At 42.2% G+C, this 19494-nt stretch overlaps 3 protein-coding genes across 6 annotated transcripts in view; 1 reads left to right on the top strand and 2 right to left on the bottom strand.

The window, feature by feature from the left end:
* Positions 1 to 3319, bottom strand: part of scn8aa (sodium channel, voltage gated, type VIII, alpha subunit a) — a 38622-nt gene extending 35303 nt beyond the window's left edge. For 2 of the 3 annotated variants that reach the window (XM_026367828.1, XM_026367826.1), the window contains exon 1: positions 3081 to 3319. The gene's annotated coding sequence lies outside the window, so the exon portion shown is untranslated. Of the gene's footprint in view, positions 1 to 2599; positions 2923 to 3080 lie in introns of those variants that run through there. The other variant, XM_026367827.1, reaches the window with a different exon arrangement.
* Positions 3320 to 3883: 564 nt separating this feature from the next.
* On the top strand, positions 3884 to 6084 carry LOC113167796 (transmembrane protease serine 11D). The gene is made up of 5 exons (XM_026368661.1): positions 3884 to 3993; positions 4190 to 4373; positions 4879 to 5156; positions 5600 to 5742; positions 5821 to 6084. The coding sequence occupies exons 1-5, from the start codon at positions 3924 to 3926 to the stop codon at positions 6052 to 6054; spliced, it is 909 nt and encodes a 302-aa protein (XP_026224446.1). The 5' UTR covers positions 3884 to 3923; the 3' UTR covers positions 6055 to 6084.
* A 1521-nt stretch (positions 6085 to 7605) lies between these two features.
* Positions 7606 to 19494, bottom strand: part of dip2ba (disco-interacting protein 2 homolog Ba) — a 35826-nt gene continuing 23937 nt past the window's right edge. The window contains exons 19-39 of one of the 2 annotated variants that reach the window (XM_026369016.1): positions 19249 to 19388; positions 19010 to 19146; positions 18551 to 18631; positions 18330 to 18457; positions 17911 to 18025; positions 17266 to 17467; positions 16981 to 17093; positions 14902 to 14982; positions 14669 to 14792; positions 14443 to 14564; positions 13917 to 14028; positions 13679 to 13788; positions 13288 to 13418; positions 12991 to 13159; positions 12403 to 12573; positions 12148 to 12209; positions 11970 to 12027; positions 11771 to 11845; positions 11437 to 11611; positions 11006 to 11129; positions 7606 to 10904 (exon numbers count right to left, since the gene is read on the bottom strand). In XM_026369016.1, coding sequence (XP_026224801.1) covers positions 10652 to 10904; positions 11006 to 11129; positions 11437 to 11611; positions 11771 to 11845; positions 11970 to 12027; positions 12148 to 12209; positions 12403 to 12573; positions 12991 to 13159; positions 13288 to 13418; positions 13679 to 13788; positions 13917 to 14028; positions 14443 to 14564; positions 14669 to 14792; positions 14902 to 14982; positions 16981 to 17093; positions 17266 to 17467; positions 17911 to 18025; positions 18330 to 18457; positions 18551 to 18631; positions 19010 to 19146; positions 19249 to 19388 — 2683 coding nt within the window. In that variant the 3' untranslated portion in view covers positions 7606 to 10651. The remainder of the gene's footprint in view (positions 10905 to 11005; positions 11130 to 11436; positions 11612 to 11770; positions 11846 to 11969; positions 12028 to 12147; positions 12210 to 12402; positions 12574 to 12990; positions 13160 to 13287; positions 13419 to 13678; positions 13789 to 13916; positions 14029 to 14442; positions 14565 to 14668; positions 14793 to 14901; positions 14983 to 16980; positions 17094 to 17265; positions 17468 to 17910; positions 18026 to 18329; positions 18458 to 18550; positions 18632 to 19009; positions 19147 to 19248; positions 19389 to 19494) is intronic. The other variant, XM_026369017.1, reaches the window with a different exon arrangement.

Genomic DNA, 19494 nt, shown 5'->3' with positions numbered 1-19494 from the left:
TGTTATAAAATGTATAATATATGTGGACAATCACACAATAACACACATTTACAAATTTAAAGTCCTGGTGACAGAATAAGTTGATGATAAACAACTAAAATATATTATTTTTAAAAAATATGGAATGGAATAAATGGAAGACATAACAAACTACAAAAATGGCTGCCTGAATGTTGCATCCTTGCGTTTACAATATGCAATTATCAAATTCATGATCCATGAAAAAGACAAGGCTGTTTGATAGAAAAGAGGCTCCTACAATTCATACACACAGATACAAACAGCTCCTGGGCAGAACAACTTGGTGTCCATCCATTTTTAGAAACACTGAAAGAAATGCTTGAATATTTACAGGAAACAATATTTTTACAGCTAAACGCACATATACTTTTACACCATGACATCTTAAGGTTATTAAACTTATACTGGGAGACCAGAACTAAAAGATACAGTTTTAAATTAAGGTAAATTTTACTAGAAATAAATAAAGCTGGAACTTTTGCCTTCATTATTATCTCAGTTAAGGATGTGAGATGAATAGAAACATGAACAGACTTGGAAATAAATATCCATAATTAATTATTTAAACCTTGCTCAGTGTCTCTTTGTATGAATAAAAAGATTAAACTCAGGTGATGGACACTGGACTTTAAAGTGTCGGAAAAAGAAAACTGAATTAGCATTTTCTCACCTATTGTGCAAACGCGAAAGTGTTATTGTAACATTGCATTTGCTGGTTTTATAAATAAGGGAAGAAATATCCTATAATACTTCCTTTATGTATATCACACACATTTTGTGTCGATTCATTTTGAAAATCGGCAAATGTGATCTTACAGAGGTTGATGAGTCACTATAGAGACAACAGATGTAATTCTACTTATCCAGTTCTTATATCTGATAGCTGATTTTAAAATACTTAGGAATCATTATTAAGTCATTTTTTTCATGCACCTGCAGTATAAAGGTTTGATCTCAAGCTTTCACTCAGTGCTGGAAACAGGTTGTGGGTCCTCAAACCTCTGACAAAGAATAGAACAGCCCCATTTAACAAGTATTACTCTTGAATAGTTGTGTAAACAGTGACAGAAGACCCAGCCCACTTAATGGCTGCATGACTCAGTCGAGTCTTATTCCAAAACAGGTAGATGTAAAAAGATTATGGTGGTTACACGAGAGCTGCTGGAGCTGCAGAACATTTCAGGGTCAACCTATGAATGTGTGTGTGTGTGGGGGGGGGGGGTGTTGAAGGTAAGAGGAGGGAGCAGAAACACAGTCACACCTGACTATCTGAAAGATCCCAAATGAGGCCCTGCACTTTTACAGTTGCATCCATTGTCACACACACACACACACACACATATCTGTCTTCCAGCCCATGGTGCTGGAGAAATATGTGGATGCAGCCATATCTGAATCCCAAGGCCTGCCACTCTCACGCTCCCCTCTTCTCTTGCATAACACCATTTAATTAGAAATGCTCGACGTGTGAGGCTGACACAGGAAACACGGGGAACACTCCTCTCTCTCTCTCTCTCTCTGTGTCCCGGTATGGGAAGGAAGGAAACATCCCAGAAAAACATTCAGCCTCGGAGCCAAGACGTCTGTTTTTAAAATGGACCCCGGAACCTCGCAATCACGGAGCCTTCTGCTGCTGCTCTGCTGGCGCTGTCCGCTTCAGCACCAGCACGCGAGCGCGCACGCAGGCGTGCCCACACACACACACACACACACACACACACACACACACACACATGCACACACGCACACATGCAGATTTCATAGAGAGTAAAAACCACAACACAGCTGACTTTGCTGCACAGCGTGGCCCTTCGCGTCGACGCATTCAGGCCGCGCAGCTCATCCTCCACTTCTCCTCAATGTGACCAAGTCATGATGACAACGCTCGTCTTGTGCTGCCTCTGCTTCCACAGTGCAACTGTTTCCACAGGGAACGCATGCACACACTACCTATCCCTCTTGCTATTTCTTCATTTTCAGACACGCAGTGAGACATTGAAGCGTGTTTGCTGAAGCTGCTGTTTCAGATGAGGCCCCCTTGACGCCATTATGTGCGTTTTGTTCTCATTTATTCCCTTGAATAGAGACTACACTGCGCAGATAAGTGGCCCGTTCCGACCAAACTGGCCACAGCAATCCTGCTGCAGTGGGTGGTTTGTACATTGGAAATGTCACGCTGTGGCAAACGCAGCCGTCAAAATCCCAAGTTTGACTTCGATGTATGCTGCTAAATGACAGAAATAGTTCGTTGTTACTGATCAAACGTTGTCAACACGACATGCTTCTTCTTTTTTTTTTTTTTTTTCCGGGACATTCTGTGCGTTTTTGCGCGTTGCCTTGAGAGATCTGCACCACACCCGTGAAGCCATGTCGACTGCCAAATCAATAAGGCTTCTATCTGTGCACCACAGAGCCCAGAACAGAAAGCTAGACAGCAGCAGAAAAAAAAAAAAAAAACGACACACAATCCGCAACATGAGCTGAAACACAACAAACAGCACTACTGGTGCTGCCACACCAAAATCACCTGGTGGCGTTTCTTTACTGTTGATAATGGAAAGATGATCAGGCTACTCACACAGCATCAGCCCCTTTTCAGAAGCCCTACGGTGAACGCTCCGGACACCCGGAGGGTAGAAAAGCCCCCCAAAAAAATGCAGATCAGATTGAGAAAAAGCTTTAGTTTTGCCTTTTTCAGGGGCTGGAGCCGTCCGATAGTGTCCTATCTAAAGCCAAAGCGACGAGACATTTTCTCTCCTAAAGCTCTGCTCGGTGCCTCGGATGCTCGACGAAATTGTTCGTCTGATCAATTCTATGGCATCAACATCAGCTGGCTGATAAAAACATTTTTCCTCCTGTTCTGGTCCAAGCGACGGATGCTCAGCAAACGCAGACACCCTCTTCCATCCCGCTCCAAAAAAAAGAAGGTGCGGGGCAGTGTGCAGCTCTGCGACATTTACGCAAGGAGACTGACAGAGCACATCTAACCTCACCTTTGAACAAATGCACCCTTTTTTCTTTTTTCTTTTTTCAAACGACAACAAACGGAGGATACTCACTCTGTCGGCGTTACAGTGAATCCAGACAGCTGCTGTTGGACTGCAGGTGCGGAAAAGATTGGGGAGAAACTGCGGTTGTCGCCATATTGTTGCTGCTATCTTCCCCCTCAGCGCGAGCAGTTTCCCTGCATAATTGATGACTCTCAGCAGAATGTGAGGGAGTGGCGGGGAGAGGATTTGGTGAAATAGGAAAGGTCATTTAGGCCTGAAGCCTCCAAACCCCCCCCCCGGTGCGCTGCGCTGCGCTGGATGAAGCGCAGAGACGCAGAGGCGGCACAGAAAAGCGTTTAGTGACCAAACGCACCGGCGCGTTGTTTTTCAGCGTGGTGACTTTATGAAGCAGGAATATAGTCGATGGATCAGAGGCAGCTACCAGCAGGCCACTGGCTGTCTGAGAAATGTCAGAATAAAAAAAAAAAGAAATAAATAAATAGAAATACATTTAAATCACTTTAATGCTGCGAACACCTGCTTGACATTTACCCACATGTCACATCAATTAAAGCTTTTTTTTTTTTTTTTCTATTTGCTCAAGTTGGACAGTTTTTTGTTGTGTGGGGTAAATGTTTCTCCTGTTGAGGTTTTGGTTTTGGAAAGTATCCCCCCCCCCCCCCTCCCCTCCCCCGCACATTAATAACACAGGTTAATATGCAAATAGGACCACTCAACCTCTAAAAGTCATTTAATGACTTCTCTGAGCTAAAAGTCTTTATTTATGGTTTTATCTCCATTTGTTCGTGTTCTCATCACCTGTGACGCAAACCAGGTAACCATCCGAGTGACGTCACTGGGCGGAAGGTTGTTTTTGTTTTGGGTCAAAATGTTGTTGGAGACTTGAAGTGAATGGACTCAAAGGAGCTTCTGCTGTTTGTGAGCTCTCTGTGTTTGGCTGCACTGGCTTCGCCACAGAACAGTGAGCTTGTTATTTCTTTATTTTATTTTATTTCTTTATTTGATTTTAGGTGTCAGCAGGTAAACAGATTATTAACACTGGGCACAGGAGAGTCCTCACACTAACTCTGCTTTTACAGCCTTGGTCTTGTCCAGCAATGTAAACAAGAAGGTATCATTCAAATCTAAAGGCGAGTGTGTTTGTTTGTGTTTAAAAGACTGTGGGCAGCGGTTCTTGGTCAGCCCCCCAGGAGGATCTCGGGTTGTGGGGGGCCGGGACGCTCCCGAGGGGGCGTGGCCTTGGCAGGTAAGCATCCAGATCCGGTCCAGGCATCACTGCGGGGGGACGATCCTCAACAGCCTGTGGGTGCTCACTGCCACACACTGCTTCTACAGCTACCTGTGAGTCTGACACACACCTGAGTGACCTGAGGGCACATTAGAGCTCACGCTGTGTTTGTGCACAGGGAGGAGACACATTTAAACATTATATAATATAAACCTGTTATGAGCCTTTTCCAGCTGTTAGATGAGCTACAGAGAGACCGAAGAGTCATCCAGGTGAGGTTACCTGTACGCTGAGTCACAGCAGCTGGATGTTTCGCCATGAGTCCACCTGCAGATGTCAGGGACCAAAGTGCAAAGCAAGAACAAGTTCCCTGTTACAGTTCAGGCCCTTTGAGTTAAGACTGAGAGTGACTCAGTGCTGCTGCGTTGTTTACTGTGGGTCTCTCATCCTGCTCCTTGTCTTAGTAACTGTACAGTACAGTGTAGATACTGTATCTCTGCCAAAAGTTTAACACAAAGAAAGTTGAGTTGTTTGTGATTGAATACAGGGGTGGGGGGGGGGGGGGGGTGAGAACAGAAGAACGTCCTCAACAGTCCATTTATTCTTTTCTTTTTCCAGATGGATCAGCAGAAGCAATTTCCGTGTGGTGGCGGGACTTAATGTGCTGTCTGCTCCAGGAGCTCACACCCAGATCCGCTCCATCAGCGAGGTCAGGATGCACGGGGGCTACGACGACGTCACATCTGATAACGACGTGACGCTGCTGCTCCTCAGCTCTCCCCTCAACTACACTGAGCACGTCCAGCCCATCTGCGTCCCTCATAACGTGACCCACGAGTTCTTCCTCAACTTCAGCCACTGCTTCATCTCTGGATGGGGGAGCACCTCATACAGAGGTTGGTGTAATAGCTGGATTCAGACTCATTATAATTAATGAATCAGTGGTATATGATGAGTAGAAACACAATCATAATACAATAATATCATATATATTAACAAGAAATTAGCTTTTTTATAAAGAGTACTCAAATAGAAAGAATACTTGAAGTACTTTTATTTGTGCACAGTGGTGTCGCTACTTTTGCTCATGTCATAAACTGAGTACTTCACTGCCCGTATCTGCTTACAACTACTACTACTGTGTAGTTTGTTATAAATCGTTAATTAAATGTTTATAAACTGATTATTAATGCTACAGTAAATAGGAGAACTTAATGTAAAGTGTTGCCATTTCCTTTTAAAGGTTCCTCTCATGTATAATGCATGTCCTACAGTTATTAGAGAGCATTTAAAAGCCCTAATGAGTAAAGTGCCATGGTGGTGTGTGTGTGTGCTGCAGGCAGGCTGATGAACAGATTGCAGGAAGCTGAGGTGGAGCTCATCGAGAGGACAGTGTGTAACCTGATCAGCTGGTACGACGGCCTCATCACTGAAAACATGATCTGTGCTGGACTGGAGAGCGGGGCGGCTGACGCCTGTCAGGTGACCACTCCCGTATGTTTACAGAGGAAGCTGCAAGCTGCAGGTTGCGTTTCAATAAAGAGATGTTGTTTGATGCAGGGTGACAGCGGAGGACCTCTGCAGTGCTACAGCGAGGACGAGGAGAGGTTTTATGTGGTCGGAGTGACCAGCTTCGGGGAAGAGTGCGGGCTTCCTTACAAGCCAGGGGTGTACGCACGAACCAGCAGGTTTGCAGACTGGCTCAAGACGAGTCAGACAACATCTGCTGCCGCAGGCAGACTGAACACAAGACTGATCTCAGCTCTGCTCAGTGCTGCTCTGACGCGGCTCTGAAACATCCAGCTGTCAATAAATATGGGTGTAACACCAAGCTGTAGCTGTCTCCTATCGATGCAGCCATATACATGTACATTAGAGATGGTTTTCTAATAACTCATCACACATTTGTCTGGATGCTGTTCTACTTTTAAGATATATGACACTGAAATCAGCCTGTTGGATCCACCAGAGCTTGTTTGAAGGCCCTAAAAGCCAAAGAACCACAACACAAGCCAAGACACACAAATGCTGACAACATCTAACGTAAACTATAATAATACATATTATTAGTTATTAATGTCATATGAACACAAAATATGTTTATAGATCAAATCAAGTGCTCAAGTATTGTACCTTTTACTCTACGCTGAACATGTTTTACTATTCAACTTGTCAGGAGGTTTAAAGAAAAACAATTCTTTTATTATTTGGAGAAACGTCTAAAGAAATCAATACAAATTTGTAATTTTTGATCAACAAGAATTCAGTATTTTTAAGAACATTTTGCTTTTTGTCATATTTGTAACAGCAAGGAAATTAAGAAGCTTTTATGCTTTTATTTATTCATATCCCCTTCTTATAAGGTGCTATTTAGAAAAATGGTTAAAGAATGAGTTGATTAATAATTAGGCCAATAATAATAATAAGCCATTCGTTCTTGACTGCTGCATATCTGTCAAATATCTATTTATCAGGAACACATTAACAGTTTATTCAAGAAATCCTTTAATGATTCCTTCAACTATAACAATATGTTCTAGTACATGTTTTGTTAAAGATGTAAATATATGTGAAAAACTTATAAATACTGACTGGCTGTCATAAAGGAGCTTTTTTTGTGCACAGATGAAGACAGACTGACACCTGGTGGAGGGAAGAAGCTGCTCTACTTCAATGCAGCTGCCGACTCCTCCACCTTCCAGAAAGACAACAAAAAGCATGAGATACTCTGACAAAGCATTTTTATTTGACATGAATCACATCCAATGACAGTGTGACAGTGCTTTTGTCAAGTAAGACATGTTGTTAGAAGATATCGCACCATTGACTAGTTCAGAATGTCTTTGCTGCAGCTCGACGATGCATAGTGAACAGACAGCCGTTGCTGAGGTATACATTGTGGGCCCTTGAGTTTTTTTTTTTTTATTATTGTATGTGTGTGTGACAGATCCTAATTTCATTACCTCACATGTACATTTACATTTTGTGCTTAGCATAACTTTGGAGGTTTCAAATGTATACCATTCCTCACAACACAACAGCTTGAAAACCGACAAATGGAAAAAGTCAACTTGCATTGTCCTTGTCGAGTTGCCTGTTGAGAGACGTTTCATCACATCTGATGAAAACTGGTGATGATGAACAATTTTAGAACCAAACAGTGAGTAAAAACTGGCTCACTCACTGAACAAATGTTGGCATTTTAAAAAGAACGACCTATTTTTCACACAAAAAAGGGCATCCAGGAAGAAGCCTATTTTGTAATGACATTGGAGGACAAAAGTCTGTCAACTTTCCCTTTAATGAATAGCACCAATGTCCATTGAAAAGGCTTGAAGGCCAACATGAAATTATAAAACTTTATTAAAACTTGCCGGAGTGAAACAGTAGCAACAAAGCAATTATCACACAAAAGCTCAGAAGCTTCGCTTCGTAATTCATGAGTAGCTCTAACTCGTCCCAGATACTGGCTCGCACACGTGTGGTCAGTGTCTGTCACTGAATGAAAAGTGGTTAATCAGTGTGTTACACTGAGCTGCGTCCAACTCAAACCAGCTGTTGGCAGAAATTGTGCAGTTTGAAAGAAAGATTACATCAGGAAAACATATCCCCTATAAAATATATTAAACTCCAATTTTGGATGGAGAGAATTAAAATACAGTGGAGGCGACATAAAAAAAGAAGAAGAAGAAAAAAAAAAAAAAAAGGTTCAATATTCTGGTAGATTTTGTTACAAAAGACAAACCTTGTTGCACCAGAAAATGCCAAATATCACTGTTAAACTGGACACACACGCACACGCACACACACACACACACACACACACTCCCTCACAGATGCACACAAAATGATATTGGGAAAGTGCACGTTGTTCCTGCCAAAGTCATCTGAACCCTTTGTTTTCTCTTTTGTATAATGTGATACCTTTAAATTAACAATGCAGAAAAATGCTGTCAAGTATGAAAGATCAGTCAAGTTTTTATGGACAAGTTCATTTCCATGTACACATTAACACCAGTAATACAGTATTTGACCTCTAAAATATAGCATACAGACAAAATCCTCACCCTCATTTATTACCTCCCTTTTTCTTTTTAAAGGAGGATTCTGACGTTTTTTAAAATCACAGGTTGTTTACTGATTGTTGTTCGTTTCTAATTTTACTTTTTTTCCCATTATTACAGACATTCAGAAAGAATTGTTTTGAATGATAATGGTGAAATGAGAAAGGCATGACCACAAACTTAAAGACAGCAAGACGCCCCCCTTCCTCTAAAAGATATGATGTGAGTGTATTCTGAGTTATAAACTGGCTCCACGTCTGAAAAACGGTGGAATACTTCTTTAAATACATGATTACAGCCAGAAAGTACTGAAGCGCCACAGGTTTAGTAAGGCAAGGTTCTGTCCTCGTTCTCGTTATCCATAATCATACGTTGGACAATGCTGCAGTAAAAAGGCACTGATCTGCCTTCTGATGATCTACATTTATCTAATAAATGTGACACTGACATTAAATGACAGACGTTCTTTGCTTTAACATGAGAAACTACACGTGAAAGCTAGACGCTCACACAATTAAAGCCAGGAAACTATGAAACTGGCTGTCACTGACAAATAAATGTAGGCTTATTTGCTTCTTCTAGAGGTTTTAATGTCAACACACAGTCCCCTTCTGCAGGATCTGCTCGGTTGCCACAGAGCAGCAAATGTTCAAATCTCCCTTTTTTTCTGAGAAAGAACGAGAAGACTCGTAAGTTAACGAGGAACAAGTTGAGTAAGTTGACACTGGGTGTACTTTTTGTCAACGTCTGTATTCGCACCCTGTCTAGCCTCTATTTGTGCCTCTCATGAGTTTCAACAGAAAGCATGTGATTTTCAAAAAACTAAAACGCCATCGTCCTTTGAAAAACCTATACTTGCTGCAGTTGTAAAGGTTCTCATCAAACTATCTGAATCAAAAAATATCATCATATCATTTCCCAGGTTGTGACTGTATTTCTTAATCCAAACAAAGACGGGGGGCCACAGTGTTTTTGTTGTATAGCATGACCAAAAAAATCTAAGTTACATGTAGGAGACAAGTCGGACAGCATCCAGTTACATGTAGGAGGATTAGGAGATAAAATCACAGGTCTGGGAAATGGGCACAAAATGTGAGACAGAATAGTCTGGAATAAGTTTTTAAAAGACCCTCTGTGTGTTTCAAATATCACCAGTAGGTCTTCATGTTTTGGAACATTAGACGCTTAAAGCAGCCGTGACTCGAATTTGGTGCTAATGAATGACAAGTACAATATGAACTGACTGAGTTCTGCCTCAGCATGCTCCGTGCTGACACACCCAATCCACCACTATGTGATTCGTGGGCTTGTTAGTTTTCAAACATTAGTTTTCGGGGCCTTCGTTTTGACATTAGTTGTCCTACGGCTCAACTTTTATTCTTAAAACGAGAGCTTTTAAATGTATTAGTACTACACAACCTTAGGAACTATCTATCTTCTACCTACAAAGAGAATCTGGTTCATCACTATCATCCAGGTTTGTACATTTATGAAGCGAGTCTCTCTTTTCCCACACCAACAAATAATTCAAGTGTATTTTTAGGATATTTTTACATGCGAATGCCGACAGGATGTCTGCTGACAAATGCAGTATGTGGATGGGTGGTGAAAGCCACGGTGCACCTGGTAGGAAGGTAATACGCCAGGATCGCCCTTGTGGGCGTGCGCTGGCTGGTGGCACTTCTTAATACTGATGTGGATTTGCTCTCGTGACAGCAGCAGACATGGGAGGGGGTGTCCCCCTGAGGCAGGGGAGACAGAAAGTGAACTCAGAGGCGCAAGGACCTAAAGTGCAAGGAGGGAAAGTTCCAGCTTTTCCAGTGCACCAACCTGCCTACAACGATTGTGGGAATTAAAGAATAAACACACGGGGATGAATGGTTCATGATCAAATATAAAAATAAAAAAAAAACAAAGGTTGGAAGGAGGGGAGGACTTTTGTTACTGAAAGTATGGAATTAAAAAATGTCTTATAAAAAACAGTTGGAGCGATGAGGGAGATATGGGATGCACAGAGAGGATGAAGATCCTCCAGTTGACAGATGTGTTTACTATCAAGAGGAGAGAAAACATCCTTCTCCCTCAGTAGAAATCTCAATGCACCTGTGCTGCAGTGATTAAGCAGCTGGAAGCAAAGACGGCACAGTTTCTGAGAGGGAAGCTCGTTCTCATTGCAGTATTTGTACTGTACTCGCATTCCCACATTGTTCGGTGTTTGAAATGTGTCTGAGGTTTAACATCTGAGTTGCTACTGAAAGCACCGCAACGTCCCTCACGTCTGTTCTCGGAGCCGGGCTCAGTTTTCTGCATCAATTGGTAAAGGGTGTTCACATGTTGTAGGCCACATAGATGGGGTCCAGTTGATCAGCCAGGAAGGAGTCTCGCAAGTGCATCCTTTGCTTCTCTCCTCTGGAGTTGATGGGGATCACCCCAGGGTCCACGATGACCACCACCCCGACAATGAGGTGGTGCTCCTCTAGGACCACGTTGGTGACGAGGGGCACCAGGTCCAAGGCCTCCTGCTCTGAGCCGCTCAGCTCTGCCACCACCACCAGCAGGTTGGTCCACGTAAACACAGCACTGAGGAGCGAGATATGGGGACAGAACTCAGTTACGCGTTCTGTGTTCCTGCTTAGCACCACAGCTCTTTTCAGTAAGTACAAAAACAAAGTGAACCTTACCTCTCTGCGATGCTGCGGTGGGCTCGGGACACGGAGGTCTCGATGTCAATAGGGTGATAGCGTAACCCCCTCAACTCCAGTGTTTCATCAAGGGAGCCCACCACAAATAAGGCGTCATGACGATCTGCAGAAGAATAAATTAGAAATCTATTTTATTATTTATAGCTAGGGACTCCAATAAGGTTGATAGGACAATCACTGGATTAAAACCAGAACGTTCTCTCTGGTTCTTTCACTTATCAACAATTTCTAAATAGATCATTGTTGCAATATAAAATTACATATATATTATTATACAGTATGTAATATGTTATATTTACAGTATGTTGCCCAACCATAGAATCTACATTATACTTTATACTATAAAGTGCCCAAAGCCTAATTAAACAGGAGAAGCTTTTTTCATCAGCTTCTGTAAAACGTTCCCTCACCTCCGCTTGCGTCCAGTAGGTCAGTCCTCTTGATGAAGCCCAGGTAGCCCGTCCTGGCCCACAGAGTGTGGGGCTCCCCAAAGCTGAGTCTGGTGTTGAAATGATCCGCCTGCAGGCTCTCCTCCCCGTAAATGGTGTAGTAGCCACTGGCACTATGAGGACTATTCACCCAGATCTAAACAGAAACAGAGAGAGTGACTAACTCTGAGCTAAACAATTTGTCTTTTGAGACTAAAGGAGAACATGGGGTTCAAATGAAACCAGTCAAAATGCTTAAAAATCTTAAGAAGAAAATCAAAGAGTGAAAATGACGTGATCCTCTCAGCCCACTCACCTCCCCAAGATGTGAGTCTCCCAGTGGGCCTCTGGTCTCTGGGTTCACTATGATGACCCTCACTCCTGGTAGGATCTACATAATAACATAATAGGAGACTTTAGCTTTAGGAATAATAGAACCACTTCTATTACGTCTCTGTGTCTGTGGCCAGTGTGACCACGTAAATGGGCTTTACAAGCCAATAATCAATACGTACAGTGCCAGACTCCATGAGTGGAAGACTCTGAGGCGCTCCTCGTTCCACCAGCCTCACCCTGAAAGACACAGACAAAAGGTGGCCTGTCAATCACTCTGTCCTGTTTGTTTTTTCCATTTCGCATCACGTGACCAGCGTCGATGGCTTTTTTCAGGATTACAGGGGTTTCCGTTCTTACCTGTCATGACGGAGAGACTTCATGTCAACATAGACAGTGGAGGGGTCTGGTCCAGCAGTGCCCTGAGAACAGGAAAATAAATAAACGGTGAAGCTTGTTTGGCCCATAGAGACAATAAAAAGGTCTTATCATTCTGGCATGGAAAAACATTTCAAGTTCTACAAAAAAAAAAAAAAAGGCAATGACCGGTAAATGCACCCAGCGGGATACACAAGAATGAGCTGAACAATACATGTGTGTTGACGTGAAACCAACCTGCAGGCCGATAGCCAGGTTGACCCTGGAGCCGAAGGCAGTGCTGACTGCGCGCGGCGACAGCCCGAGGTCTTTGAAGAGCTTGGAGAAGGACTGCGTGAGAGCAAGACGAGGCCGCTCCTCTGCTACCACCACACAGCTTCGCACGCACGACAGATTCAGACCCCGCGCCTGTAAACACGCAGGGTTATGCAAAGGTTATTCACTCTTTTAGTCAGCATTAGTGGATATTTTTATCCTAAGTGCATTTAACTAAAAACAGAATAAGCAGATATATTGAGCTCTAAAGAACCACAAGAAGCAGACTTCTTACTTTTCTGTAAACACTTTCAGGTCATTTGCCATGTATCTGTGAGACGCCTTTCTACTTCTGCATAAATTCTAAATGGTCTTCAAGTTCATGAACAAGTCTTGTACTAGGGTTTACTTTCTCAATATTGTGTTTTATATGCTTTCATTAACATGTCCCAGTGTTTACTAGTTTCCTTTGCAGTGGACAGGATTAATGGGACACTATTTATCATGGTTTGGTTAATATTCGTTTAGAGCAGGAATTTCAAACGGCAACATCATGTGGCAACATCTTACCTTCAGCATCTCTGTCTGGGTGCCGAGACCTTTGGTGCAGAGCTCCATGACAGAGTAGGAGCAGAAGGTGTCTCTGATCTTGTACTGACTGAGCGTGCTCAGCCACACAGGCAGTGAACTCTCCAGCTCCAGGGGAGGGATAAGGATGGACTGGTGACCTGAGTAAACACTGGACCAAAAACATAATTCACTATAGCAACATTTCTACATCTACAGCTTACTATTACATGAAACATGATAAGCAGTCTGTGTGTGTGTGTGTGTGTGTGTGTGTGTGTCTGTCTGTCTGTGCGTTACCTGGAGAGACACCACAGGACAAAGCCCAGGCCACAGTATGGGTCCAGACAGATGGCTATTTGGCGTGAGGAGTAGAGCTCACACTGCAGCTTAATGGAGCGGCACAGAGTACTGACTGCAGCATGAGACATCTGAGGAGATATGTAAATAAAACTATTGAATTGTAACAGCAACTCACATAAATAACAAATACTACTCATGTCCATTCAACTAAAAGCATTTCGATTTTTTTGCTGAACAAATCTCTGACTTAAAGTCAGTGAATATTAAATGTACAAATCTTCACATTATTCTATAATTATATATTTGAGTATATTGTGTATTTGTGCCTTCTAACGTCAAACTTTAAATATGCTAAAGCTAAAGTTACGATTTTGTAAGAATTACTGACCTTGACTCCTGTCAACATGCCAGTGGTGGACACACTGAAGTCCAGGTATGCCAGCATCTCAGCTGTGGGGGGTTTGTAGATGTGCGGAGGACGCTTTCTGGGGAGGTCATCTGAGAGGAGAGGGAAGTGTTACCTTGTTATTTTAACAACAAAATAAAGACTTAATCTGTGTTTATAAACCTCAGTGGATATACACAGTAAAGACAAACGTGTGTAACAACAGGAGTCAGTCCAGCACCTGTGTCGATGATCGTGGGCCACGTCTTCACATTGACGCTGGCAGCAGCCTCCCTAGACCTGAGGATCCTCATGAGAGGTTGAGTGGTGAGGATGCAGGCTGCTTTGCTCACCTGTAAAATAAAAAACACAGAGAAGTTTGTATTACGCTTCAAATTCCTCCATTTAATATATCACTCAGATAAAATGTGTTTATTATTGTTATACTGATTTAAAATTCAATTTATTTGCTTCCAACCAGGGAAATTGGTGAAAGGGTGACTGGCAAAAGAACTTCACTGACTCTGGGTGTGACTCAGTTACTTGCCCAAGGGCACTTCAATATTTATACTGTAGTGCTACAGTGCAATAGCAATAAAAGGCTAAAGTAAGGTTCATATTTCTTTAGAGGTTTATGATACATACTGTATGTTAGTACTGGAAAGTGATCTAATAAAAGCAATGCTACAACAGTTTGCAGCAAATGTCTCTGGCTCTCTTATTCTGTTTTAGATAGATACTGGTTATGACTAGCGTAGATAACTTACATCGATGATCATGCGAACGGTGGGGAGAGTAGCAGCCAGGTTCTGTGGGTGAGGTGGCCTCACCGTCACAGGGATGACCCCCGCATAGAGACAGCCATAGAAGGCAGCTATCAGGTCAATACCTGCAGACGTAAACAAGCAGAAACAAATAAAATACAGGCAAATTAAACAGGCATCACTCTATGCTAGAGAGAAAGATGGCAAACTGTGATGGGTGTGTGTTTACCTGGGGGATAAAGCAGCACCACATTATCTCCTGTGTTGAGGCCTCCTCTCTCCATTAGCGTGGCTGTGATTTTCTCTGCTCTTTTGTGCAGCTGAGCACAAGTAGCCGTGCACACTGCCACCCCCTAGAGTGGAAACACAGGAAGTTCAGTTGGAACAACCAACAAAATGGATCTCCACTGGTATCGCAGGAGCATGGTCTGAAATGTGGACTGCTACAGTTCAGTGATTTACCTTGGCATTGAGCAGCACATAGAGAACATGGTCTGGGTCAGTTTGGGCTCTCCATTGAAGGGCCTCAGACAAGAACTGGTGCTGTAAAGGCATAGAAAGGAAGGTGCAGATTGAACTAAATGAATAAATAAAAAGTAAATAAACATAAATAAAAATTCAACAAAGCTGTATCAAAAACATAATAACATATAAAATCTATCCAGAAACAGTCAGATACGAACCAACCAACACCCCGAAATAAATAGTTCTCTCAACAACAACAGATTTCAAACAGACTTAGTGGGGAAAAGGAAACACAAAACATTTCATAGCACGTGATAATCTGTGACACTTTTATCTCTCACACACAGACCAACAAGCACATGACAGGGGTACAGGAGTGTCTCACGATCAGAAGTCACGCTGGGACCACCTGCACCTGGTAACAGGCAAATTATCAAAAACTAACTAACTTCGACCTTTTAAACAAAGGGTCATGACAATTTGGACAACAGAGTCTCTCTGGGCTGTTTCTTACATGAAGTGGCTTTAAGGGAATAACAATCTGACTTTATTTACAATTAAATACAAAAGCAATGTAAAATTTATCATTAGCTTCTTCCCCCCTAGTGTCAGTACACCAAGGATCGATCTAGCACACAAGACAGAACAGGGCAGAACATGAAATCAAAGAAGTCCATTAAAGATATAAGCGACATGAACACTAGGCAACACATAGAAAACATTAACGTTGACAGATGCTCTCTGGACATTCAAACATAAGTTATAGCACTGTTTCATTTGGCCAAAAAAAAAAAAAAAATCACCGCCTGATATTATCCTTGTGCCACCCTCTATCATCTCTCTCTCATCAGACAGGTCGTGCTCTGGTCAACAATCAATCAGGAGTCACATCATGCAGACCGGCTGCCCTGACCACTCATCAAGCCATGCTACACAGGGGAGCATCACAGTGAACACAGCGAGCAGAGGTGCACACAGAAGATTTTCCTAATTAATACTTACTAGTATAAACACAACAGTGTGTAATTACGTACTCCTTAAAGCCTAATAAATCTTTACTTTCAGGTTTTATTCCCCTACAGTCGGTGAACATCACTTAATTTACTGCTGAGCTTTTGGCTTGGCAAAGCTAGTAGGTTGCTTGCTGACTTCCATTTAAAAGGTGATGGCAGAGAGAGTCTGTTATGAGATAATGGTACATGAAGAATGTAATTTCACTTCATTTCAAATTATATTATAATTTAGGTGTGTGGACCCCCGCTGGCCAAGGAGCCAGCCTGGACAGTCATCCCTGTGCATCGGGCCAAAGCTGTTGCTGGTGGCCATCAGAGTGTTGTGGCTGCAAAAGCACATCTGACTGACAAAAGCAGCAGAAGCAAAGACGAGGCCAGACTGGAGCCTTACCATCATGGTGGGCCACATACAGAGCTAAAGCCCAAACCAAGCAAAAGTAAAGGCAGAACAACAGAGATTTAGGAGGACATATGCATCTATTCAGGGAAATTTCAGCTTATACAGTAGATTAATTAGAATTTAATTGGACTTTTTGTTTCATAGACTGAAGGGCTACAACAAATCATCATGTCACAATCATTTAATCTGCTGATTATTTGGTTTACTTGGTGATTGATATATATATATATATATATATATATATTGATATTTTGTCTGACAATCCAAAACCCAAAAACATTCAGTTCACACTAATGTAAAGGTAACTTTTAAGAAGCTAGAACCATCATATTTTACATTTGTGACTGCTTCACAACTTAAATGATGAATGAATTCAAAAAAAGTTAATTGTAAAAATCATTACCACTCCACTATATGGTATAATCACAGACAGTCTATGAGTGTTATACATAATTAAATAATTATATTAATATATTATATTATATTAATATTCTAAAATAGGAAGAATATAATTTCAATAACGTATATTGCTTCAGATACTGACAATTAAATATCACTAATGAAGAGGGATCCATTTTCCTCACCCCGTGCATAAAGAGCTACATCCATTGTTAAGCGTGTGATAATTATTCTAGGGTTAATATGGTGGTTTGGGTTCAGTACCTTTCGGATCAGATCCTGGTCCTCCACCACACCCAGCTCTCTCCCCGTAGCCTGAGCGATGCGTTTCCCTGCCACCAAGTTTCCAACCAGCATTGAAGCTGGGCCGACATCAACTGGGTAAATCAGAAACAAAGAAACTCATCTTTACAGAGACCAACTTTTAAGCTAAAGTTCAACAGTGTTGAATTTATTTATTGTCAAACTCATCACTGGATTCAGGGAAAGTCTCTGCTTGCTGTGATGTTAAATACCGAGCATGAGCAGAGACAGCCTACAGTGGCCTACCTGGCTGTTTCTGTCGTGGTTTGGGCATGTTGGTGACGCAGGTGTGTGGGCACATGAGGATGTTACAAGGATGCAGGTTTCCCTCCAAAAAGTTCTGCTTGGTCTCACATATGTGGATGCCCCCGAGCGGCGTCTTTGGCAGGGTGTTGGCTGGGACAAGGGCAAGGCAATACAGACCAACCTGGTGGATACTGTCGATAGCCTGTACCGAAAATATATAACATGATTTAGAGAATGAAAAATAAATACACACTATGGAAATATTCCAAGATTAGTGTTTGTAAACATCAGTGAGAACAATACAGGAACCCCTATTTCACCTACCACCATCATCAAATATGAATGATTAAATAAATCTGTAAGAGCAGTATAGGTACTTATGGCTGTGACCACATGATTAAAACTTACCAAAGAGCTCCCTATAAATCATTATTTCATAATTCTAGCTCCGTCTAAAAACGCTGCCACCTTTCAGTCCTCTCTGCCCTGCGGTTTGCCTGAGCTCTCTTCCGCCCATCACCTCACTCATGGAATCATCTGATCATCATTTACTTTAACCAGTCTTTAAGTGACTAAACCAAAATACAATCACAAAAAGAGTTTTTTTTTTAAAAAGTGTGACATGAGCAGATGTGTGTGATTTACCTGCAGTACTCGACTCATCCACTGAAAGCTGTCCTCCTCACTGGCATCGGGCCTCTGCTCTGCCACAATCACTATCCTCTCATCATAAAACACTGTCACTGAGAACACAGCAATCCTGCATAGATGACAACAGATACACTGTAGGATCTGTGGAGCTCAAACAAAATGATCAATATTTTTACCCTTTTAATAGAACATAGAATGTAATTTAATGCCATTTTTTTACATAACATTCATAACTGGTTAATAAAGGGATTGATCAGTTACAGTAGAGATTTGTGTACAGTCACTCTCCATATTGACCTGTCAACCTGTTCTTTAAAATCAAAAAGTGCACCAGTTGGTAGGTCATCAACATATCTAACACTAAACCAACAGTTAACCTTACATTGGCTCATAGGGAGCTGTCACAATCTCACCTCCCCCTGTAAACTGTTTTGACAGGCTCCACTGCGAGTGCGGTGGCCACCAGGTCGTCTGCATTGTGGCGCCGCCCGCTCACCGTCAGCAGCCCTTCTATCTTCCCCACAACAAACACCAGGCTGCCCTGTGGACATAGATTTAAGCTCAGAAATTAAGTTTTAGGTCTTGTCACAGGTTTTTGTTTTACGTACTTTATTTCTATATATGTGTGCCTTACCGGTCCTACAAATCCAAGCAGACCCGTCCGAGAGAAGGGAATTTCTGCAATGGGGGCTCCAGCTTGGTTGACAGGAATCACCTACAGATTAAGATTGTATTGAAAGGCATCAAAGATAGGATTTCAATAAACTCACCCTGACATAAAAACTGTGCTGAACAAAAACACCAAAAGACTGAGAATAACTGGAGGAGGTATTATAAAACCTAAAATCAGCACAAAGAAAAAATAAATACAATTTAACCATTACATGATGCCTGTGGCTCCATCTAGTGGAGGCTTTAAATCAGTGTCCTTTCACATCCATCCATTTTCTCCAACAGCCAACAGAGTGAACACAAGTTAGGTCAGAGGACAACCCAGACCAGGATGTGTTTTCATGTTGCTGCAAACTTCATATTACGTTATTACATGTGTATTAGAGTATCAAGAATAAATGGCTTTTAAACTGTAACATACCTCAAATGTGTTCTTAGTGACACCAGGCAGACCGTAGTACATGGTGCCTCCAGCCCGAGAGTTGATCACAATCTCTCCTATCTCATCTGTTTTGCACAGCTGAGGGGGCCCGTCTGGTTTCACAATGCACATCAGAGCTGAAACACACACACATTATATATGCAGAGTAAGTGGTGTTCGGTAAATATCAAAGCTGGTACACCTCTGCAGTGCCAAATAAGCCCAACTGCTTGGCTAACCTCCAGGCATAATGTGGCCCACATCCTGAACGGTGAGAGCAGAGTTCTTGTCCTCTGTGTTCACCCTGATCACCCCGTGGCTCAGACCGCCCATGGACAGGATGGCCCTGGCTGGTAGAGGAGCTCCTCGTGCACCAGGTCTTCAGAAAGCAAAAAATAAAGCATTTATTTCTTTAAAACTGTATATTTTCAGTTTTGTGCAAGCGCAGTGGAGTCAAAATATTTCTAGAAGTATCTTTACCTTAA

The sequence above is a fragment of the Anabas testudineus genome, chromosome 7, assembly GCF_900324465.2.
Source record: "Anabas testudineus chromosome 7, fAnaTes1.2, whole genome shotgun sequence".
Taxonomy (NCBI): domain Eukaryota; kingdom Metazoa; phylum Chordata; class Actinopteri; order Anabantiformes; family Anabantidae; genus Anabas; species Anabas testudineus.
Note: the sequence above shows the minus strand (reverse complement) of the source record. Positions and strands in the feature narration are given on the sequence as shown.

Bases quoted from the DNA above. Each gene is read 5' to 3' on its own strand.
- LOC113167796 (XM_026368661.1), top strand. From the start codon at position 3,924: ATGGACTCAAAGGAGCTTCTGCTGTTTGTGAGCTCTCTGTGTTTGGCT. The intron at 4,374-4,878 runs GTGAGTCTGACA...TTCTTTTTCCAG, and splicing joins CACTGCTTCTACAGCTACCT to ATGGATCAGCAGAAGCAATT. The intron at 5,743-5,820 runs GTGACCACTCCC...TGTTTGATGCAG, and splicing joins GGGCGGCTGACGCCTGTCAG to GGTGACAGCGGAGGACCTCT.